We start from the raw sequence: 24,589 nt of genomic DNA on the forward strand, positions 1-24,589 counted from the left end.
GTGATTATAAAACTTTCCAACCCTCCAGCCCTTTCTTCTGCCCTCAGACTCCTGACACTATATCTACCTCTATGGCTGCGAGAACAGTTTGCTGCTACTCTGTCCCACAAGAGATAGCCTGTCAGCCTCTACTGACATTAAACATTTCTTTCTCCTACATGACTGTGTCGGAATGGTTCTCTGGGTCGGCGCTTACAGCTATCCTTTGGAGATATCCCAGCTGGGCACCAGTGGCTCACGCTTGCAATTCCAGCTACTCAGGAGGCTGAGATCTTCAGTGGAAGCCAGCCTGAGCAGGAAAATCTGTGAGACTCTCCAGTCAACCACCAAAAACCAGAAGTGGAGCTGTGGGTCAAGTGGTAGAGTGCTGGCTATGAACCTCTTTCCTCAGATTTGAGTATTATAGGCATGATCCATCAGCATCCAACTTTACTTAATGCTTTTTCAGTAATTTAAAATATTAACATTCCTTTCCCTTCGGAATATATCATGCTGTGAGGTTAGTTGTTTAGAAGTATTTACCAAAGCTGGTTAAACATACACATGTCTTAGGATCCAGCAGTTCCACACTCTTAAGTTTATACAATAGTGCAAGCAGAAGACAAGTATACTCTCAGAAGCATTACGACCTGAATGTAAACAACATCAAAGTCCATCAACAGTAGAACAGATCGCTATATACTCTTCTAATGGAATTATTTACAGAATGAAAATGATAAGTAATATACAGAATATTTTTTGATTATAAATACTATACCAGATGAAAATAAATGAACTTCTGGCACATGCATTCACAGTTAAACATATCACAATGAATGACACCTATTATGAAAGAACACAATACAGCATTGTAAAATGGTTATATTACATAAAACTAATAGGTCAAAATTGTGTTCACTTTGAGGATTAACATTTTTTTTTTTTGTCGGTCATGGGGCTTGAACTCGGCCTGGGTGCTGTCCCTCAGCTCTTCAGCTCAAAGCTAGTGCTCTACCACTTGAGCTACAACACCACTTCCACAACTAAGTTTGTAAAGAGACATTTGTAAAGAGAAGTACAAGTTCCCATTTCCTTTCTTCAGTGTGTCCATGGATCTCAAGCAGTTGGCCAGCTGCTTGTTATAGTCCACCAAAAGCTATGCACTAAAAGTAAAAACAATTTTATGTATTTGTAGCAATTTAACAGGTTAAATTTTAGGCTTTCATTTCCTAAGTGTTTTGTCTTTTATCAAGAAGTGTTTGTGTGTACATATAGATGTTTTACAAATTAGCAAGCAGTAAATATGTGGTACAGTATTTTAAGCCACTGAATATTATGATACTTGCAAGCAGCAGCAGGTACAGGTTTCACTATGATGTAAATTTTTTTTTTGTTTTTTGTTTTTACAAAAGTGTCATGATTTACTGAATCCTGACACTTTGTACTTTGTGAGTTTTCTGGTGGACAATGAGATTTGACTTACAACTGAAGAACTTCCCACATTCTTTACATTCATATGGTTTCTCTCCTGTGTGAGTTTTCTGATGTCGAATAAGGTTTGATTTCCTACTGAAGGCTTTCCCACATTGAGTACATCCATTGGACTTTTCTCCTGTGTGTATTCTGTGGTGAACTGTAAGGATTGCCTTCTGGCGGAAGGACTTCCCACACTCATTACAAATGTAGGGTTTCTCCCCTGTGTGAATCCTCTGATGGAGAGTGAGGGTTGTTTTTTGGCAGAAGGACTTCCCACAGTCATTACAAATATAGGGTTTCTCCCCAGTGTGCGTTCTCTGATGTACAGTGAGGGTTGTTTTTTGGATAAATGCCTTGCCACACTCATTACACTGATAGGGTTTCTCCCCAGTGTGAGTTCGCTGGTGATCGACAAGATAGGACTTCTTCCTAAAGGCACTTCCACACTGACTACATTCATAGGCTTTTTCCCCTGTATGTGTTTTGTGATGTCTCGTGAGGGTTGCCTTCTGACGGAATGACTTCCCACAATCAATGCAAACATAGGGTTTCCCCTCTATATGGGTCTTCTCATGAAGAGTGAGGGCTGTCTTCTGTCGGAAAGCCTTTTCACACTGATTGCAAACATAGGGTTTTTCGCCTGTGTGAATACGCTGATGTTCAATGAGGTATGACTTCCTTCTAAAGCTGTTCCCACAGTAAGGACATTGAAAGGGTTTATCTTCTGTTTGAGACCTCTGTTGTACAAGAAAGCCAGACTTCCTACAGAGCAATTTGTTGTATGGAGAGGACTTCTTTTCCATAAGATGATGCAAATGGCCACTTAGATCTGACTTTTCCAGGAAGGCAATTCCATCTTTATTGTACTCAGAGGTTCTTTCTCCTTGATGAACTCTTATGTGTGCAAACAACATTCTTTTCATGAAGAAGGATTTGTTACATTCATTACATTCAAAGGGTGGCTCTGCAGTTCGCACCTTTTGATGTTGAGCAATCTCCTGCTTTCCACTGAGGTCCTTCTCTGTTGATTTGTGGAGATTCACTGTGCAATGAACTTTCTGGTGTTTGGTACTGAGAACTGATTTCTCCCATCCGTTACTCTCACCAAGCTTCTCTCTTACAGGGTTTAGATTTCTAATAAGCTCTGAAATGTTTTTCAAAAATTTTCTATCAGGTTTATAGTCACAGGGCGCTTTTGAAGTAATGTGGTTCTTGCTTAGACAAAGGCCTTTTCCATAAATATTTCTCTCTTTAATTAATTTTTTGTGATTGATAAATACAATAGGTCTGGAATGTTTATGTTGATATTTTTTGAGCTCCATTAAAACATCTTCAGCATTCTCATCTTCTAGGGAAAAAAAACAATTAAGATTACTATAAACTTTTTTTTTTTTTTTTTTTTTTGGTCCGGTCGTGGGGCTGAACTCTGGGCCTGGGTGCTGTCCCTCAGCTCTTCAGCTCAAGGCTAGCACTCTACCACTTGAGCCACAGCACCACTTCTGGCTTTTTTTTTTCTTTTTGCTTATGTGGTGCTGAGGAATCGAACCCAGGGCCTCAGGCATGCAAGGCAAGCGCTCTACCACTGAGCCATCTTCCCAGCCCACTATAAACTTTTATGATAGGCTATGGATTGGATGTATATGCCAAGAACTCCCTGTCTTGATGTTGTATGTAGGAAAAGAATAGAATGTATTACCTTTTGATCTGGAAAAGGTACAAAACATAAACACAGGTTAGAAATATGGCTTAGTGGCAAAGTGTTTGCCTAGAATGCATGAGGCCCTGTTCAATTCCTCAGTACCACATAAATGAAAATTTAAAAAAAAATTTAAATCCATAAACACAATTCCTGCTACCATTCAAATGAGGAAAAATAGCATAAGGAAACTTGGCTGTCAGGCTGGGAAGGTGGCTCATTGGTAGAATGCTTGCCTTACATGCTTGAGGCCCTGGGTTCGATTCCTCAGCACCACATAAGCAAAAAGAAAAAAGCTGGTGGGGGGAGGGGGGAGGCTGGGAAGGGATATGAAGGGTAAACAAAGGAGGAGGCTACAATGCTTGGTAAGAAATGTACGCATTATCCTGCCCACATAATTGTAACTCCTCTGTACAGTATGTTCACAAATAAAATAAAATTAAATTAAAAAAAAAAAAAGAAAAAAGCTGGAAGTGGCGCTGTGGCTCAAGTGGTAGAGCGCTAGCCTTGAGCTGAAGAGCTGAGGGACAGCACCCAAGCCTAGAGTTCAGGCCCCATGACCGGACCCCAAAAAAAAAAAAAAAGTAAGAAAACTTGGCTGTCCAGGCTGGGAAAGTGGTTCAGTGGTAGAGTGCATGCCTTGCATGCATGAGGCCCTGGGTACGATTCCTAAACACCATATAAGCAAAAAGAAGCCGGAAGTGGTGCTGTGGCTCAAGTGGTAGAGCCCTAGCCTTGAGCTGAAGAGCTGAGGTACAGCACCCAAGCCCAGAGTTCAGGCCCCATGACCGGACCAAAAAAAAGAAAACTTGGCTGTCAAGCCGGGCGCCGGTGGCTCATGCCTTTAATCCTAGCTACTCAGGAGGCTGAGATCTGAGGATCGCAGTTCAAAGCCAGCCTGGGCAGGAAAGTTCGTGAGACACTTATCTCCAATAAACCACTCAAAAACGGTAAGTGGTGCTGTGGCTCAAGTGGTAGAGCGCCTGCTTTGAGCTGAAGAGCTGAGGGACAGTGCCCAAACCCAGAGTCCAAGCCCCCTGACCGACAAAAAAAAAAAAAGAAAAAGAAAACTTGGTATGTTGTAACTAAACTGCATACAGAGGGTAATGCAGGGATACATGAGCAGGAGACAAATGGTGGAATAGGGATTTTTCTTGGAATAAGAATCAGATAATGAAGTAAACCACTAAAGGGTACTAGACAGGAGCATTGTAATAAGTATAACTATTAGGCTGAAGTGAAAACCTATACATCTGTGTGCTTCCCTGCTTGCTGTACCTCATACTCACTGTTCCCAGAAAAGCAACGCTAGCCCCAACCTTCCCAGAAAATTCATAGAAGCAGCATGTGTGACACTTCCCTGAACTCTGCCTCATGTGCTTTTTCTCTTGGCTGATTTTCACCTTTCTCTATAGTAATCAGCAACTGTGACCACAGCAGCATTTGGTGGGTTCATTTAAGTTATGGAACCTATGGTTGGTCCTGAACTCTTAGACGGTGTGAGAAGTTAGAGATCTGTGTGGATTACTGTACCCTTTAGCTTCTTAGCTAGCTAACAGAACAGGGATCTGTAAGTAACATGTAGAATTTGTCATGATAAAACTTCTGGTAAGGGAAGAGGTAACAATGTTCCATAAGAAATGTTGTCATGGACTGGGAAATTGGCTCAGTGGTAGAGTGCTTGCCTTGCATGCATGAGGCCCTGGGTTCAATTCCTCAGCACCACATAAGCAGAAAAAAGAAGTGGTGCTATGGCTCAAGTGGTGGGGCGCTAGCCTTGAGCTGGAGAGCTGAGGGACAGTGCCCATGCCCAGAGTTCAGCCCCCAAAACTTGACCAAAAAAAAAAAAAAAGAAAGAAAGAAAAAAAAAAAGTGCTCATTACCTTACTTATGTAACTTTAACCCCTCTGACATCACCCTTACAATAAAGTAAAATAAAAATTTAAAAATTTGGTAGTAAGGAACAAAACTGATTACAGTGCCATTTGATCAAATAGATAGCAAGCTGGGTGCTGGGCTCACACCTGTAATCCTAGCCACTCAGGAGGCTGAGATCTGAGGATCACAGTTCAAAGCCAGCCCAGGCAATAAAGTCCATGAGACCCTTATCTCCAATTAACCATCAGAAAACCAGAAGTGGTGTTATGGCTCAAGTGGTAGAGTGCTTGCTTGCCTTGAACAGAAGAGCTCAGGGACAGTGCCAAGGCCCAGAGGTCAAGCCCCATGTCAAAAAAAAAAAAAAAAAAAAGATTATGAGAATGTAAGAATAAAAAGCAGGAAGTGGCACTGTAGCTCAAGTGGTAGAGCGCTTGCCTTGAGCTGAAGAGCTGAGGGACAGTGCCCAGGCCCAGAGTTCAAGCCCCACGACCAACAAAAAAAAAAAAAAAAAAAAAAAAAAAAAAGAATAAAAAGCAAATGAGTAAAGATCTTTTTATTTTCCAGTGGTATTGGGGTTTAAACTCAGGACATAGGACTTAGCTTTCCAGGCAGGTACTCCAGCACTTAAACAATGCTCTCAGCCCCTTTTTATCCAGGACAATCTGGACCTTGATCTTCCTATTTAAGCTATCCACCATAGCTAGAATAACAGATGTGTACTATATACTAAGATTTTTTTTTCTTCTTTATTTTTTTATTTATTTATTTTTTTATCCGGTTATGGGGCCTGAACTCTGGGCCTGGGCACTGTCCCTCAGCTCTTCAGCTCAAGGCTAGCGCTCTACCACTTGAGCCATAGCACCATTTCCGGCTTTTTTTTCTTTTTGCTTATGTGGTGCTGAGGAATCGAACCCAGGGCCTCTGGCATGCAAGGCATGCGCTCTACCACTGAGCCACCTTCCCAGCCCCTATACTAAGATTTTTATTGTATAGTGGAGGGTAGGAGTGGCCTCATGAATATTTTGCCTGTGCTGGCCTAGAACATCAATCTTCTTTCTGAATAGCTAGTACTATATTATAAGTGTGAGCCACCATGCCTGGCAATTCTTTTTTTTTTTGGGTGGGGGTCCAGTCAAGGGCCTGAACTCTGGACCTGGGCGCTGTCCCTCAGCTCTTCAGCTCAAGGCTAGCGCTCTACCACTTGAGCCACAGCACCACTTCTGGCTTTTTTTATGCTTATGTGGTGCTGGGGAATTGAACCCAGGGCCTCAGGCATGCAAGGCAAGCGCTCTACCACTGAGCCACCTTCCCTGCCCTGCCTGGCAATTCTTGTAAGCTAGTAGAGTGGGATAAATGGGCTGAATTGTCTACTTGCATTTATGCTTCACACAAAGCAAGTTGTAATTACAACTAAAGAATGGATCAGGGGCGGGGAAGGTAGCTCAATGGTAGAGTGCTTACCTCGCATGCATGAGGCCCTGGGTTCAATTCCTCAGCACCTCATAAACAGAAAAAGCTGGAAGTGGCACTGTGGCTCACATGGTAGAGCGTTAGCCTTGAGCTGTAGAGCTCAAGGACAGCGCCCAGGCCCAGAGTTCAAGCCCCATGACCGACAAAAAAAAGAGAGGAGAAAAAAAAAAAGGAATGGATCAGATTATTGTGGTTCTCAGTACAAGAACTGAGACTGACAAAGCTCCTTTTAGGACACATCAGAAAGGCGCCCGCAAATGCCTAGTTCAAACTTTACTAATGATAAAAAAAAAAAAAAAAAAAAAAAAAAAAAAAAAAAAACCTCAGGAGATCTGTAAAAGCATTCAAAGGTGCCAACTACCTGAGAGTTTATTCCACTGGAATTTTATCTGTACAGACTCACCTCCATAGTTCTGACTTGGAAAAATTCTCTGTGTCCACAGCTCTCCTCCTTGTTCCAACTTGCGGATCATATCGGGCTTAGCTATATGAAATCCTGACAACGAAAAATCAGATTTGATCTAAGCTGTATGGCCTTCAAACTGTTGAAGAAAAAAATATGGTTTCAAAGGAGGCAGAGATCTGAGGATTGTAGTTCCAAGCTAGCCCAGACAGGAAAGTCCATGAGATTCTTAGGTCCAATTAACCAGCAAAAAGCCAGAAGTAGCTGTGACTCAATTGGTAAAGTGCCAGTCTTGAAAGAAAATGTTAAGGGACAGTGCCCAGGCCCTGAGTTCATTCACATACTTATATTCACATACACATGTATACACACACACACACACACACACACACACACACACACACACACACACACACACACACACACACAACTACAATTTCAAGATGGCAGATGTCATACACAGTAACATCTTACCAGAGTCAGTACTAGTCAGTAGTAGACAAGAAAGGATATAATTATATTTTGTTAATAAAAAGAGATCTTTTACCTTTCATCTCTGAAAGTTCTGTATGTTTTAGGAATCATTGTATCTCTTAGGTTATATATGACACTGATAAGATTCAAGGAGTATTTCCTTACCCACAGAAATGAAGTGGCAATAATTTTCCAACATCACATCCCTATAGAGGGCTTTCTGTGCATGGTCCAGCTGCTGCCACTCCTCCGCCGTGAAGTCCACAGTGACATCCTTGAATGACACTGGTCCCTGTAAGGGCATACTCTAGTTCATCCTGAAGTGATCGGAAATGGGTGAGAACTAAATATTGAAGGCCTTGTTCTGACCAAATTTACTGGTCACACTAGTTTCCTTACTTTGTGTTTTTTTTTTAATCCTTGAAAATGCATTATCAGTATTTATTATTACCTCATGCTAAACATATCAACTGAAATTACATATTTGTTCTGATGTACCTGGTTTATGGAGGATCAAAACCAGTTAAACCTTTATTCTGCTCATAAGAAGTTAGAGGCTAGCCAGGCGCTGGTGGCTCACGCCTGTAATCCTAGCTACTCAGGAGGCTGAGATCTGAGGATCGCGGTTCAAAGCCAGCCCAGGCAGGAGAGACCGTGAGACTCCTATCTCCAATAAAACAACCAGAAAACCGGAAGTGGCGCTGTAGCTCAAGTGGTAGAGCGCTTGCCTTGAGCTGAAGAGCTAAGGGACAACGCCCAGGCCCAGAGTTCAAGCCCCATGACCGACCAAAAAAAAAAAAAAAAAAGTTAGAGGCTAGGAGAGAGGCATACATGGAAATACATGCACTCATAGACATTACAGATGCAATGAGAGAAATATATACATGGGAAAATGTCACAATGCAAAGAAGAAAAAAAATCTTATTTTGGTCTCCGAGGCTTTGTTGAGGATATAAGGTTTTGTACTCACAACAGATTTGTTTTGTAGGAATACAGGGCATCAGCTTTTAAAAGTTCATGGGGAGAAGAAAACCAGTTAGTAAATTCAGGAAATTACCAAAGGCACAGTAGGGAATAGTCTCTGAACTCTTATCAAGGAAAAGCAGTATGAAATTACACTGGATTATCTTCCTTCAAAGCACTGGGTCTCGGGGCTGGGAAGGTGGCTCAGTGGTAGAGTGCTTGCCTTGCATGCCTGAGGCCCTGGGTTCCATTCCTCAGCACCACATAAGCAAAAAGAAAAAAGCCAGAAGTGGTGCTGTGGCTCAAGTGGTAGAGCGCTAGCCTTGAGCTGAAGAGCTGAGGGACAGCGCCCAGGCCCAGAGTTCAGGCCCCACGACTGGACCCCCCCCAAAAAAACCAAAAACCAAAAAAAAACAAAGCACTGGGTCTCAGAATGGACTAAGTACATTTCCAACATATTCACAATTATGAATTGTTAGTAGTCGTTAGAAAAAAGCTCAAGGACAGCAGCCAGGCCATGAGTTCAAGTCCCAGGACTGGGACATAAACAATATGTAAATACTGCCTATAATCAGAAGGTGCACTTGGGGGAAGGCTTAAATGGAGAAACAGAATGGGGTTTGGAATAGGTAAGGTAGGAAGGCACTGAGAGTACAAAATTTTGGAACACACTATCCCAAGAGTTGTTAAATATTGTGCCTTATGGATTCCTCCCCCCAATCCAGGACCTCACTGAAGACCAATGCCAAATATCCAGGCAGTTTAGGTGACATTGCTGAACAAATGTTTCCTGTGATCCTATTTCCTAAAACAGGAAATACCTCACCTTCGGCATGGCTTGGACAACAGGAGATGATCCTTGTCTCTTGAGCTCTTCTTTCAAAAAAGAGAACTGTTCTACAAAGGCAAAGCACAAGGAGCCATGAGAGAACAATACTAGTTACTTTTCCTAGAGTAACTCAGTTAAATTTGTATTATCACTGCTCTTTTCCACTACTCTTTTCCTGTACATAAATCCAGGACACATGTTAGTGGGAAAATGGACAAGTCCTGCTCTCTTCTAACCAGAAACTTAGTTTCTTGCTAATGCAGAATAGATTTCTGTGGAATCTGTTGAAACTTAGAAAGGAAATTTTGTGTTTTGTTTTGAATTCCCCAGGTCTAATTTATTTATATATTTACTTTATTTATTTGGTCATGAAGCTTGACCTCTGGGCCTGGGCACTGTCCCTGCATTCTTCACTCAAGGCCAGCACTCTACCACTTGAGCCATAGTGCCACTTCCGGTTTTCAGGGGGTTTATTAGAGATAAGAGTCTAAGGGATTTTGCTGCCCAGGCTGGCTTTGAACCGCTATCCTCAGATCTCAGCTTCCTGAGTAACTAGGATTACAGGCGTGGCTACCGATGTCCAGCTCACAAGTCTAATTTCTATTTCTATCTTCCCTAGAACACAAGAATCTTTCAAGTTGTTTTTAGTCTGTCAATTTATTGTCAGCCTGAAGTTCATGATATTAACAAATACAGTTGAAATTTTCAATTTGCTATGGGGCTTGAATTCAGGGCCTGGGTACTGTCCCTGAGCTCTTTTGCTAAAGGCTAGTGCTCTACCACTTTGAGCCACAGCATCACTTCTGGTTTTTGAGTGGTTAATAGTTATTGGAGATTAGTCTCACAGGGGACTTTCCTGCCCCAGCTGGCTTTGACACCTGATCTTTAGATCTCAGCCTCCTGAGTAGCTAGGATAACAGGTGTGAGCCACTGGCATCCAGCTTAGTTGAAATCTTTGCCCATCACCTGAAATTTTGTAGTTCTAAAGTATATAATTATTATGAATGGAGAATAAGCTTCAATCATTAAATTTAAAGACATCCCTTATTTCCTGTAATTGCATCTCCTTATAGTATATAGTTTAGTTCTAGTCTCACAGATTTTTTTTTTTTTTTGGGTCCGGTCGTGGGGCCTGAACTCTGGGCCTGGGCGCTGTCCCTCAGCTCTTCAGCTCAAGGCTAGCACTCTACCACTTGAGCCACAGCACCACTTCCGGCTTTCTTCTTTTTGCTTATGTGGTGCTGAGGAATGGAACCCAGGGCCTCAGGCATGCAAGGCAAGCGCTCTACCACTGAGCCACCTTCCCAGCCCCAGATTTTTTTTTTAATTTCCTAAATTGACACTCCTTTCTGTTCCTCCCACCCAGGTGCCTAGGACCCAGTGTTGTCCATGCTAAGCAAAACATTCTACCAGTGAACTAAATCTTTGTATTCAGACTCTTCCTGTTCCTCCTCCTCACCCTTCCTTCGTCTCCTTCTGTCCTCTTCTTTGTGCCAGTTCTGGGGCTTGAACTCAGGCCCTGGGTGCTTCCCTTAGCATTTTCACTCCAGGCTGGCATTCTACTTGAACTACATCTCCATTTCCAGCTTTTTGTTAGGTAACTGGAGATAAGCATATCATGGACTTTCTGCTTAGGCTGCTTTGAAACTTTGTTCCTCAGATCTCAGCCTCCTCAGTAGCTAAGGTTACAAGCATGAGCCATTGGCATTCAGCTCAAATACTTTTCAAGCTTAGAATTTTCAAGAGGAAAATTCACTTACATAGAAAGTGTTGAAAGTAGTAATGAGAGCTGGGGATGTAGCTCAAGTGGCAGGAGACCCTGAAGTCAAACTCCTCACCAAAAAGAATGTGGTAGTTGTGATTTTTTTTTTTTTAAAATCACTTTTTCTTGCCTTTCCTCAAGGAACACAGTGTATTTCCTATGCATTGTTTTTAGTTAGCATGGCATCACCAACTGGGTATTATGGAAATTCCTATACAGTATTTATATTCCTATTTCATTTGCTACATTATGACTTAAATCTTTTGAGGTAAATTTAACGACAAACTTCTACTCATCAATCACTTATTTATGACACATCATTAAAAAACTTCACATATGACAAGACAAAAACACGTGCAGTTATATTCATTCAGAACTCTAAGTCATACCCGTCATGTTTCACTCAGAACTAGAGCAAGCATACTATACAATTCTAGGCAAAATCAATCACATTCATAAATCACTTTATTTCCTCCACCTTATTTTTATTAGCATGGATTAGTAGTTGTACAAGTGAGTTTCCTTTTGGCATACCGATATGTGCATAATATGTACCATGAACAGATCACAAATTAATCACAATCTCAAATATGACTCACAATCTTAAAGTAAGACACACGCAGAGGCTACAGTAGAACAACACGTCCACCTTTTGCACAATAGCTGCTATGTCCCAGTGACACACATTCAAAATGCGGCAGGTGTGAATGGGGGTTGGCCAACCCCCAACACACACACACACACACACACACACACACACACACACTGTTGTGCAGCGACCTGCTCCCAGCGTCAGAGCTTCCACGGGGGGAGGGTCACACAGGTAAAAATCTCCAGGTCAAGGCCACCATCCCCCGGGTCACGCCCACCGACCACGCCCCAGGCCCTGCCCTTGCTAGCTGAGCGTCTGGGTACCATCGTCCCAATTACCAGGCCTGGCTGGGAGTCCCGGCTTCCTCCCTCGCCTCCCCATCGGGAACCACGCCCCGAGTCTGTTCTTTGGTTTCTGAGCATCCAGCTCCGTCCTCCGCCTCCTCAGGAGGCCTGGCACCCAACAGCATTGCCGGAGCCCCCGCTGAGCCGTGTGCGCCTGCGCACTCGCGGCCGAGGGGGGGCGCTCCCAGGGGTCTTCGCGGCCGCGGCGGCGGACGCGCGTTAATTGCTGCTAACGGGCGCCGTAGCTTCGGTTTTATCGCGGTCTGCTTAGACGTCCACTGTGTGTGTGTGTGTTTTTCCTTAGTCCCCTAAGCCTGCGCATGAAGCGTAGGGTTCACGTTTCTCAGGCCTTGCGGTCATTGTTTTCTGTGCGGTGAGTTAGGGCGGCCCAGGTCCGGGTGGGAAAGGAAGCTCACCGGAGACTCTTCCCCTTCCACTCCCCACGGAGTTCCCGGGACCTGGATAAGGCCTGTGAAAGCGGAAGCCTCGCTTGTCCAGATGTCTGCTCCCGGAGGTGGTGCCGGTGATGTGTGAGACTTTGTGACCGGCCCGGTGTGGGGACCCGAGTGTCCTGGGCGAGAAAATAAGCGTGTGAGCGTGGACGCGCTGGTGGGAGGACGCGCTGGTGGGAGGGGCTTGATTCTGGTTGGATCCCGGGTATACGGGCGGGACCTGAGGCGGGGGTGGGGCAGTTTGGCTGATTCTCATTGGATCCGTGGCCGAGCGGGGGCAGAGACAGTTGTGACGCTAGTGGCTCCGAGCGGTGTTCCGAGGCGAGCCTGTGATCCTGTGACAACGCTGGAGACGGATGCCAGTAGTCTCACTGTAGCCCCCTCTTCCCTCGAGTTCTCTCTTTTTCTGTGCGGTTGTAGGCCTGTTCGCTATTCCTGAGCGTCTTTGCTGAAGGGTAGCGGCTCTACCACTCGAGCCACAGCTCCCCTTGCGGCTTTTTAAATGTTTTAATTGGAGATGAATCTCAAGGACTCAGCCTCCCGAGTAGAGAGGAAGGATTACAGGCGTGAACCCCGGACTCCTGCTCTGCCCCTCTTTTTTTTTTTTTGGTCGGTCGTGGGGCTTGAACTCTGGGCATGGGCGCTGTCCCTCAGCTCTTCAGCTCAAGGCGAGCGCTCTACAGCGCCACTTCCGGTTTTCTGGTGGTTTATTGGAGATAGGAGTCTCACGGTCTCTCCTGCCCAGGCTGGCTTTGAACCGCGATCCTCAGATCTCAGCCTCCTGAGTAGCTAGGATTACAGGCATGAGCCACCAGCGCCCGGCCCTCTTTCTTCCTTAATACTACTACCTGACATATGTAAATGTAACCCCACTGTATATCATCCCTAAGACAGCAGTGACGTAAAATTTAAAACAATCTTTCTCATTTCTTTCTTTCCTCCTCCTCCTCCTCTTCCTCCTCCTCCTCCCCCTCCTCCTCCTTCCCCCCCCCCCCTTTCTCCTTCCTCTTTCTCCTCCTCCTGGGTACTGCCTACAGCTCTTGTTAATCGTAGGAAAGAATCTGGTGGTCTTTCTTCCCAGGGATGGCTTGGACCAGTGATTCTCGAATCTCAGCCTCCTGAGTAGCTAGGATGACAAGCGTGAGCTACCAGCATCCGCCTTTTGGCTTTTATGATGTAGGGGGTTGTCAACCATATTCTAGTCTTCCCCATACTTCAGTCTGGGTATGTTTAACTTCAGCGATGGTTGGTGAAGAAAAGTGTTTTTAATTACTTTGTTGGGGCTTCAAGAAAGGCTGGATGTTTCATTATTCCAATTTTTTTCCTTTTTTATTTTTTTGCCAGTCCTGAGTCTTGAACTCTGGGCCTGGACACTGTCCTTGGGCTACTTTTGCTCAAGGCTAGCGCTCTACCGTTTTAAGTGACAATTCCACTTTTGAGGGTTTTTTTGAGTAGTTTATTGGATATAAGAGTCTCCTGGACTTTCCTGCCTGGGCTGGTTTTGAACCAGGATCCTCAGATCTCAGCCTTCTGAGTAGCTAAGATTTCAGGCATGAGCCACAAGTGTCTGGCTAGTATATATATATATTTTTTTTTCATTTTTTTTTTGTCGGTCGTGGGACTTGAACTCTGGACCTGCGCGCTTTCCCTCAGCTTTTCAGCTCAAGGCTAGCGCTCTACCACTTGAGATACAGTGCCACTTCAGGTTTTCTGAGTGGTTTATTGGAGATGAGTCTCACGGACTTTCTTCCCCGGGCTGGCTTTGAACCGAGATCCTCAGATCTCATCGTCCTGAGTAGCTAGGATTACAGGTGTGAGCCATCGGGGCCTGGCTTATAAGTCTTTATGAATGCTTTTTCCCTTTCTGAATCCTCCATGGATAGCTCCAATTAAGAGCCAATACCTCTTCCTCATAATTTGTGACATGTTGTGAAGGATAGAGCCAAACAAGAGTGTCCACTATTGCTTGTCTATTCTCCAAATAATCTCCAGAACTCCTGTGTTCACACTTCTATCAAGAGCAAATGAATTGCAGGAGTGGGATCCCTACATCCTCCCTTATCATATTCTTGAGAAAAAGAACTGATGGATCTGTTTAATGCCACATTGGCAAACTGAGCTTCTCCACAGCCCTAAGTTTACAGATAGATTGGGTTTGTTATTTACTGTCCTCAAGACATACCAAAGATGGTAAAATGTTGTCTAACCTAAATGCCTAAGGAAGCGGATTTAGTTTCAACAGTATATTATTCTGTAATAAAGTTTACTTCATATTCTTCTTAGAGTTAATTATTTATTTGTGCTGGTTCTGGGGCTTGAACTGCTGGCCTTGGCATTGTTACTGAGCTTTTTTGCTTATGGCTAGTCCTTATCCACTTCACCCTCAGCTCCATTTGCAGCTCTGTGTGTGTGTGTGTGTGTGTGTGTGTGTGTGTGTGTGTGTGTGTGTGTGTGTGTGTGTGTGTGTGTGTGTGTGTGTGTGTGGTTAATTGGAGATAGTAGTCTGACAAACTTCCCAGGCTAGCTTTAAATTATGATCTTCAGATCTCAGCTTCCTGAGCACCTAGGATTGCAGGCATGATCCACTGGCACTTGACTATAGATATTTTCTTGAAAAAGGGGATGAGGGTGTAGAATAATAGTGATATTTCTTTCCATATGTAAACTGATTCATTAATTAACATGCATTTGGCTAATTATATAATTCCACAGTATGTAAAAAGATTTCATAGAATCAAATGTATTTTACCACTCTGATGTAACTGGGGTTTGAACTCAGGGTCCTCTCCCTGGTTGGCAACTGCTCTCCATTTGAGCCAAGCCTCTAGCCCTCAGATACATTGCTTCCTTTCCTCTTTCTTTTTCTTTTTCTTTTTTTGTCAGTCCTGGGGCTTGAACTCTGGGCCTGGGCGCTGTCCCTCAGCTCTTCAGCTCAAGGCTAGCACTCTACCACTTGAACCACAGTGCCACTTCTGGCTCATTGATTTTCCTGCCCAGACTAGCTTTTTTTTGGGGGGGGGGGTGTCAGGTCGTGGGACCTGAACTCTGGGCCTGGGCGCTGTCCCTCAGCTCTTCAGCTCAAGGCTAGCGCTCTACCACTTGAGCCACAGCGCCACTTCCGGCTTTTTTTTCTTTTTGCTTATGTGGTGCTGAGGAATTGAACCCAGGGCCTCCGGCATGCAAGGCAAGCACTCTACCACTGAGTCACCTTCCCAGCCCCCCAGACTAGCTTTGAATTGCAATCCTCAGATCTCAGCCTCCTAAGTAGTTAGCATTACAGGAGTGAACCAATGACACCTGGCTAGCACCTTTTTATTTATGGTAAAATGTTTGGATTTTATTATAGTTAAGAAGAACAAACATATGGACTATGGACTATGAAATATGGATGAGCATTAGCTCCTCTACAAGGTAGAAATGACCAGTTCTACATCTATTGATTTTGATTCACTTTTTGTAGATTAATTCCTGACATTAGTACTTAACCAACATACTTATTATGTGATAATTGATACCTAAATTTCAAGTCTACTGCCTCCATGTTTTCCTATGCCTAAGTAGTATGATTTTGTTACACGGTTACCATTTTCTGAGCTATCTTTTTCTAGATTTCTTAACAGTATTTTACCTAGTCATTTATCTCCTTTGTTGCTCCTTTCTTTCCTAAGTTTTATTTCTGTGACACATTTATGAAGAAGTTGTCTTTCCCTCCCCCCCCCCCCGCTAGATTTGGAGTGCAAAAATGAGACCAAGAGTTCATATGTAGGAAGGGTGTCATTGGTCACAGCACTTCTCAGTTGGGAATAATGGAAAGTATCAAATCATTGGCCTGGAAAGCTCCATTTTCAGTGAATGGCAAAGCAAAAGCAAAATTCAAGTTCTAGCACCTGAAGCTAAATGTTTCACTCAAACATCCAGCCTGATAAAGCCCTATCACAAAAATTACAGCTCTCTCACATCACCTCCAAGAAGAAGGCCTGTGAATGTAAGGAACATGAGAATGTTTTCAGTTGGGATTCAAACTTTGATCAATTTCAGAGAACAGTGGTGAGAAAACCTATGAATACAACCTTTGGGATAGATAATTCACATATACTACAACTGAGTATTCACACCATTGTGAAACCTTCCAAATATATGGGAATATATGATCATTTGTTTAATTTTTGTGAAGATCTTAATGGATACTTGAAAATTCTTCACAGTGGGAAGTTCCATAAATGTGAGGAATACAGGAAGATCGTCAGTAGCATTGGAGAATGTTTTCCCAGTCAAAATGCCAATCATGGTGAGAAAGCCTATGAATACATGTTCTGTGGGAAATCCTTCAGAATCAAGGCACAACTTGCCTGACATCAGAAATCCACACTGACAAGAAACCCTACAAACATCCCACTGTGGCAGGGACTTCCGGTTTCATTCACAGCTGACTGGCATCAGAGAGTTCATACTAGTGAAAAATCTAAACACCTGTGAGAGGTATTTAGAATTAGTTCCCAGCTCCTTGAACATGAGTGAATTCACACCAGTGAGAAGTAGTACACTTGTGCAGAAAGGCTATTGGAGTCTGTAGAGAACTTGCTTGGCATCAGAGAATTCTCACAGGTAAGAAACCCCATGAATATAAGTGCTGTGGAAAGGTCTTCAGAAATAGTTCATCCCTAAATAGATTGCTAGACTACATTAGACTAGATACTGCTGAGAAGCCATATAAATGTAATGAGTGTGAGAAAGATTTCAGCATAGGTGGTGAGCTTACTCAACATCAGTGAATACACAGTGTTCAGAGAATGCATAGTGTAAACCCTGAGTGTAAGTTGTGTGGGAAGGCCTTCAGACACAGTTTGGCCCTGACTGAACACCGAAGAATTCATAGTGGAGAGAAACCTGATGAATGCAAGGTATGTGGGAAGGCCTTTAGACATACTTCATCCTTTACAAAACATCAGAGATACCATAATGACAAAAAACCCCGAATGTAAGCAAGATGGGACGGCCTTTTTGGGTAGATGAGCACCTTACCTGAGATCAGAAAGTTTCTGCTGGTGAGAAGACATTTGAATTAAATGAGTAGATGGTTTTTTGTTTCTGATTTTCACTATAAAAACCAGTATGAATAGCCAGTCACTGGTGGTACTTTGCTGTCATCTTAGCTACTCAGATGTCTGAAACCTGGAGCATTGTAGTTTGAAGCCAGCCCAGGACAAGTCAGGAGGGCTGGAGCCACGGTTCAAGTAATAAAGTGCCATCCTTTTTTTAAAAAAATTATTTTATTGTAAGTGATGTACATAGAGGTTACAGTTATATAAGTAAGGTAATGGGTATATATATATGTATACACATACATATATATATGTATATATATATGTATATAGATATATATATATGGATGTATATACATATATATATGTATATATATATATATGTATATATGGATGTATATACATATATATATGTATACATAGATACATATATATACATATATATGTATATATATATATATATATACCCATTACCTTACTTATATAAAAATATATATATATATATATATATATATATTTTTTTTTTTTTTTGTCAATTGTGGGGCTTGAACTCTGGGCCTGGGTATTGTCCCTCAGCTCTTCGGCTCAAGGCTCTACCACTTGAGCCACAGTGCCACTTCCGGTTTTCTGAGTGGTTTATTGGAGATGAGTTTCACGGACTTTCCTGACCAAGCTGGCTTTGAACCGTGATCCTTAGATCTCAGCCTCCTGAATAACTAGGGATACAGGCGTGAGCCATGGTTCAAGTAATAAAGTGCCGGGCTGGGAAGGTGGCTCAGTGGTAGATTGCTTGCCTTGCATGCATGAGGCCCTGGGTTCAATTCCTCAGCACCACATAAGCAGAAAAAAGCCAGAAGTGGTGCTGTGGCTCAAGTGGTAGAGTGCTAGCCTTGAGCTGAAGAGCTGAGGGACAGCGCCCAGGCCCAGAGTAAAAGGCCCATGACTGGCCAAAAAAAAAAGTAATAAAGTGCCATCCTTTTTTAAAAATTATTTTATTGTAAAGGTGATGTACATAGAGGTTACAGTTATATAAGTAAGGTAATGGGTACATTTCTTTCCTTTTTTAATTTTTTTTTTTATTCCCGGTCCTGAGCCTTGAACTCAGGGCCTGGGCTCTGTCCCTGAGCCTCTCTATGCTCAGGGCTAAAGCTCTACCACTTGAGCTATGGTGTCACTTCTGGCTTATTCTGTTTATGTAGTACTGAGGAATCGAACCTAGGGCTTCATGTATGCTAGGCAAGACTCTACCATGAAACCACATTCCCAGTCCCTATTTCAGCATTTCTTGTAGTTGTAGAGTATTAGAGGCAATGGGGAATGCCTGTTCCCTGGAAGACCAGATAAGTAAAATGTAGTCATTGCCCTGACTTTAATGTTATCAGACAGACATCATTAAAAAAAATGCTGTGCATAGTGAAAAGTAAGCAACAGGAGACATTGTTCATAGTAAAACTACTCAACACACAAGATAAATGAACCCTATGTCATATTAATGGAAAATTAAGCCTAGCTACTCAGGTGGCTGAAATCTGAGAATTGAGGTTTAAAGCCAGCCACACAGAGAAGTCCGTGAGATTTTTATCTCCATTAAACTAAACAAAACAAAGTTGAAAGTGACATTGTGGCTCAAGTGGTAAAGCACTAGCCTTGAGCAAAAGAAGCTCAGGTAGATCTCCTGGGCCCGGAGTTGAAGCCCTATGACTGGCACAAAAATAAATATGACAGAAAAAGAAAATTAGGAGTACAGGAAAATATTTTCAAAGAGAAATAATACTGAGTCTAGGTTATTACTTTATTGGTTGTTGTTAGGTAATTTCCAAGAAGGGGAAAAAGATCTTGGGGAAAAAATAATCCTGGAAAAAAAATAAAACAGTACAAAGAGAAACTACCAAGACACCCTTATGCCATGACCTTTAGATATCGCAACTAGTATTTCCTTCTCCTCTGGGAACTCTCTTAGATGAAATGGGAAAGGGGAGTACAAACGGACTTCATCTGGGACTGTGCGTCCTCTGCCTGCCCCTCAGCCACCATGGCATGGTGAGAGGGGATAATCTGTGTAATAGAGAATTCCGTTTTAGGGTCGAGGGGCCAGGCTGTCTTGTACACACACCTATAATTGTATACGACAGGTAATAACACTCTCCTCACTTCGCATGGCTGACCAGTCACTCACACCATGGGACTCTAAAAGTTACACACCCACAGTCATTTGATTGTTCACGCAAGACTGCAGAATCATTGTAATCCTAGCTACTCACTAGGCTGAGATCTGAGGATGCGGTTCAAAGCCAGCCTGGGCAAGAAAGTCCTTGAGACTCTTACCTCCAATAAACCGCTCAGAAAACCGGAAGTGGCGCTGTGGCTCAAGTGGTAGAGCACTAGCCTTGAGCTGAAGAGCTGAGGGACAGTGCCCAGGCCGAGTTCACGCCCCTTGATTAGGAAAATTAGAAGAGAAAAAAGAGATTGTAGAATCACAATCCCCACGGTGACAGAGCCACAAAGTCACAAACTTCCGTATACCTGTATACAAAGAGGAGCACGCAGTAACACAGTCCCAACCCCATTCACATCAAATCAATACATCCGAACCAAGGGGAATCAAAACACAATAGTCACACAATTTCGCAACATTCTCTAGTTTCGCCCTGACGAAACTCAGTCCTCTCCCGGGTCCCTAAAACTCTTCGCCTCTGGCATTGCACGTGGCATCTCTTTGTAATAGCTGGAGTGAAAGGTACCGAGAGTCGGAGAGAGTAGAGCCGAGGTGAGAGAGCAGAGCGGCGGTCGGTCCGCCTCCTTCTGGGAAATGTAGTTCAGAGATGCCCAGTGGGTGGCAAGACGATGCTCCGCCAAGGGATGACCTCGGATTTAATAACCGCGTCTTGTAGCTCCTTTCGGAAAGTCCGCCCCACGTTGTTATTTTTTTTTAACCTGACTACGGTACTGCTCTCTTCCACAGGTAAAAACAGATTTTAATTTGAGTCCTAAATCGCGGCTTCCGGGCATTCCTGCCATCACCAGAGTGGGAAAGTCGCACACTTCTGACGTCAAAAGATGCCGGAAAGTGTAGACCGCTGCCCCTGAGACTTCTGGGTAGTGTAGTTCGCAGTTTAAAGAAAGTGGAGGACGGGCCAAGAACGGTTCTGAGTTCCAGCCTACGAACATAGTGCGCAGGCGCGGTACCTGGCTCCCTATGGCAGTCTTTGTCTACTGGTGAGTTTTGGTTTGGGGTCTGCAAGACGTGGGTGTTTAGCATGCGACCCTTTCCAAGGAGGCAGAAGGGAAGGATTGGCGTGACCCGTGGACGGGTTTGAGGAGGGCGAAGTGGGGAATTTACCTCTTGTGATTTGCAGACGAGAGTTTTTGTGAATGGGTGTTGTGGGAAAGGTGGGTTGGAGGGGTGGACGACCAAGGTTTGGAGGGGTGTCGGGTTGTAGAATTAGTGGGAAACTGGTTCCACGTTTGCGAGAATGCATGGGTGGTTGTGTGAGGTAGAAACCTCTTGTGCTCACTTTTCTAATTTCTTTCTTGCTTTCTTTTTTTTTTTTTTTTTTTTTTGGTCGATCGTGGGGCTTGAACTCTGGGCCTGGGCGCTGTCCCTGCGCTCGTCAGCTCAAGGCCAGCGCTCTACTGCTTGAGCCTCAGAGCCACTTCCGGTTTTCTAGTGGGTTTTTTTGGAGATAAGAGTCTCACGGATATTTCTGCCCGGGGTGGCTTTGAACCGCGATCCTCAGATCTCAGTCTCCTGAGTAGCTAGGATAACAGACGTGAGCCACCGGCGCCTGACTAATTTCTTAAATTATGAAGATGGCTTTTATGGAAATAGTGAAAGAGAAAAGGTCAAAGGATTGACTAGATAAGTAATTTACAAGGGTATTTTATATAAAAATTGACTTACTGTGGAGTAGAAAATGAAGTCAGCATTATTGTTGTTAAAGAAAACCAACTTGTTATTGGGTGCTAAGTAGGTTTTGAATTCCCTCCCTTCCTCCCTCCCTCCTTTCTGTAATGGGGCTTGAACTCAGGGTCTGGAGGCTATCCTTGAGCTCTTTTGCTCATGGCTAGAGCACTCTACCACTTTGAGCCACAACCCCACTTCTGGTTTTTATTTTTTTTTGGGGGGGGGGTCCGGTCATGAGGCCTGAACTCTGGGCCTGGGCGCTGACCCTCAGCTCTTTAGGTCAAGGTTAGCGCTCTACCGCTTGAGCCACAGCGCCACCTCTGGCTTTTTCTGTTTATGTGGTGCTGAGGAATCGAACCCAGGGCCTCATGCATGCAAGGCAAGCACTCTACCACTGAGCCACCTTCCCAGCCCCCACTTCCGGTTTTTGAGTGAATAGTTGGAGATGAGTCTCTCGGGCACTTTTCTGCCTGGGCTGGCTTCAAACCTCGATCCTCAGATCTCAGCCTCCTGAGTAGCTAGGATTACAAGTGTGAGCTACCGATGCCCCTTGCATAAATCTTTTTCAGTGCAATGTTCTATGTATTTATAGGCCTGTTTTTATGTACTCAGTCTACAAATTCCTTTTTTTTTTTTTTTTTTGGTTGTACTAAAGATTGAATTCATTTGCTGGCAAGTTTTTGACACTTGAGCAACACCTCCACCCTTTTTATTTCATTTTTTAGTTTTAGTTGTTTTTTAGTTTGTTGTTGATGTTGTAGTTTTTGGCCAGCCTTTACCAATGCTTCCTATCTATCTGATATGTGTATCCCACCATTCTCAGCTTACTTGTTGTGAGATGGTCTCATTATCATTTTGTGCAGTCTGGGCTTGAACTGTGATCTTCTTGGGCATCCTGGGTAACTGGAATTGTAAACATGTAATGCCATGCCTGGGCCTATGGAAATTTTCCTTCATTTTTGTTTAGATTTTTTTTCTCAACTCCTCTACTGGATTTTGGACCTCATGAATTTGTTCATTAGTCCTTTATTTATTTGCCAGTCCTGGGGCTTGAACTCAAAGCCTGGGCGCTGTCCTAAGCTTCTTTGGCTCGAGGCTAGTACTCTACCATTTGAGCCACAGCGCCCCTTCTGGCTTTTTCTGTTTATGTGGTACTGAGGAATCGAACCCAGGGCTTCATGCTTGCTAGGCAAACACTGTACCACTAAGCCACATTCCCAGTCGTAGTTGATTAATTTTACTATGATATAACTTCTCCCTTTCACTTTTCCTTTTTCTGCATTTTCTATGTCTTATTATTCCCCAGAACACCTTGCTATAGTACCCTGTTAACATTTCATTGCTATAATAATTCTTTTAGCTCTTCTTGGTGTTTATAGAGTGCTTTGTCACTGACCTATATTTCTAGCTCAGTGGGATTTTATTGTTTATTGTTTCAGATAGAGTTTTATTATATAGCTCAGGCTTGCCTTAAATTTGTTTGTGGTCCTTGTTCTGCCTCCCAAGGCTGAGATTACAGGTATAATCCACTGTGCCAGGCCATTGTGTGTCCTGTTTTTTTTTTTTTGTCGGTTGTGGGGCCTGAAATCTGGGCCTGGGTGCTGTCCTTCAGCTCTTCAGCTGTAGACCAGGGCTCTACCACTTGAGCCTCAGCCCCACTTCCAGCTTTTTCTGCTTAAGTGGTGCTGAGGAATTGAACAGAGGGCCTCATGCATGCAAGGCAAGCACTCTACCACTGAGCCACCTTCCCAGCCCCAATGTGCCCTGTTCTTTTCCTTGTACTTTTACTATTTGTCTTACTCTGTCTTTCATTTTAGGGCTTTCATAAATGTTTTGACATCTTTAGGTCTACATTCATCTGTGTGTGTGTGTGTGTTTGTGTGTGTGTGTGTGTGTGTGTGTGTCTGTGTGTGTGTGTGTGTGTCTGTGTGTGTGTGTCTCTCTGTGTCTCTCTGTGTCTCTCTGTGTCTCGGTCGTGGGGCTTGAACTCTGGGCTTGGGCACTGTCCCTATGCTCTTCAGCTCAAGGTGAGCACTCTACCACTTGAGCCATAATGCCACTTCCGGTTTTCTGAGTGGTTTATTGGAGATAAGAGTCTCATGGAGTTTCCTGCACAGGCTGGCTTTGAATGGCAATCCTCAGATTTCAGCCTCCTGAGTAACTAGGATTACAGGTATGAACTACATTAATCTTTAACATTGAGGTGACAGGGATTATTATAATCTCTGTGTGTGTGGATGAGGCTTCTGAAACATTGTGGCCAACCATGTGGTTATCAGTGAGGAATTAAGAGATGAGAAAAATTTCAAATGTTAGTGTCTGTGGCATGGTAAATACCATGGTATGGTCATCTGTTTTGTGTGGTGATCGGGCTTGCCTTCTGGGCCTGGGTGCCTTTCCTAGCTTTTGTCCTCACTCAATCTAGTGCTCCACCTTTTTTTTTTGTTGTTGTTCTGGGGCTTGAACTCTGGGCCTTGGCACTGTCCCTTAACTCTTCAGCTTAGCCAAGTGCCCTGTCAATTGAGCCACAACACCACTTTCAGTTTTTTTGTTTTTGTTTTTGTCGATCATGGGGCTTGAATTCTGGGTCTGGGTGCTGTCCGTCACCTCTAGGCTAGTGCTGTACCATTTGAGCCACAGTGCCACTTCCAGTTTTCTGGTGGTTATTCAAGATGAGTCTCATGGACTTTTTCTGCCTGGACTGGTTTTGAACTGCAATCCTCAGAACTCAGCCTCCTGAATAGCTAGGATTACAGGTGTGAGCCACTAGTGCCTAGCTCCATCATTCTTTTTTTTTTTTTTTTTTTTGTCGGTCATGGGGCTTGAACTCTGGGCTTGGGCACCATCCCTGTTTTCTTCAGCTCAAGGCAAGCACTCTACCACTTGAGCCACAGTGCCACTTACGGTTTTCTGGTGGTTTATTGGAGATAAGAGTCTCAAGGACTTTCATTGCCTAGGCTGGCTTTGAACCGTGATCCTCAGATTCTCAGTCTCCTCAGTAGCTAGGATTATAGGTGTGAGCCACAGGCACCTGGCTCCATCATTTAATAGGTCATGGTGAAGTGTAAATGGAGTCAGGCTTCTCTCACTATAATCTTTTTTGTTGATGTTTTTGGTTGTGGGACTTGAACTTATGGCCTGGGCACTGTTCCTGAGCTTCTTTGTGCTCAAGGCTAGCGCTCTTACCACTTGAGCCACAGTGCCACTTCTGTTGTTTTTGTTGTTGTTGTTTTGGTCAGTCGTGGGTTTGAACTTGGCCTGGATGCTGTCCCTCAACTCTTCAGCTCAAGGCTAGTGCTCTACCACTTGAACCACAGTTCAAGTG

General features: G+C 43.7%; 2 protein-coding genes across 6 annotated transcripts in view; one reads left to right on the top strand and one right to left on the bottom strand.

The window, feature by feature from the left end:
• LOC138811112 (zinc finger protein 14 homolog) overlaps window positions 1-24,589 on the top strand; it is a 99,143-nt gene that overhangs the window by 17,107 nt on the left and 57,447 nt on the right. The window contains exon 2 of the mRNA XM_069998713.1: window positions 20,323-20,576. The gene's annotated coding sequence lies outside the window, so the exon portion shown is untranslated. The remainder of the gene's footprint in view (window positions 1-20,322; window positions 20,577-24,589) is intronic.
• On the bottom strand, window positions 562-12,452 carry LOC138811110 (zinc finger protein 382-like). Of its 5 annotated transcripts, none has more exons than XM_069998702.1 (5): window positions 12,283-12,452; window positions 9,166-9,236; window positions 7,542-7,668; window positions 6,903-6,995; window positions 562-2,803 (listed from the first exon to the last, which is right to left on the bottom strand). In XM_069998702.1, the coding sequence occupies exons 2-5, from the start codon at window positions 9,172-9,174 to the stop codon at window positions 1,401-1,403; spliced, it is 1,632 nt and encodes a 543-aa protein (XP_069854803.1). In that variant the 5' UTR covers window positions 9,175-9,236; window positions 12,283-12,452; the 3' UTR covers window positions 562-1,400. The 5 variants fall into 5 exon arrangements, with proteins under 5 accessions (XP_069854803.1, XP_069854802.1, XP_069854801.1 ...); XM_069998701.1 differs by having other exon boundaries at window positions 562-2,800; window positions 7,542-7,693; XM_069998700.1 differs by having other exon boundaries at window positions 7,542-7,693.

Source organism: Dipodomys merriami, unplaced genomic scaffold, assembly GCF_024711535.1.
Source record: "Dipodomys merriami isolate MVZ:Mamm:240054 unplaced genomic scaffold, mDipMer1.0.p SCAF_52, whole genome shotgun sequence".
Classification (NCBI taxonomy): Eukaryota; Metazoa; Chordata; class Mammalia; order Rodentia; family Heteromyidae; genus Dipodomys; species Dipodomys merriami.

What these genes read in the sequence shown, in the direction of transcription:
- LOC138811110 (XM_069998697.1), bottom strand. Translation starts at nt 11,903, where the DNA reads ATGGGGAGGCGAGGGAGGAAGCCGGGACTCCCAGCCAGGCCTG. An exon ending in TTGCCACTTCATTTCTGTGG is followed by an intron (nt 6,996 to 7,541) that starts GTAAGGAAATAC and finishes TTTCGTTGTCAG; the next exon opens with GATTTCATATAGCTAAGCCC. An exon ending in TCCAAGTCAGAACTATGGAG is followed by an intron (nt 2,804 to 6,902) that starts GTGAGTCTGTAC and finishes TTTTTTCCCTAG; the next exon opens with AAGATGAGAATGCTGAAGAT.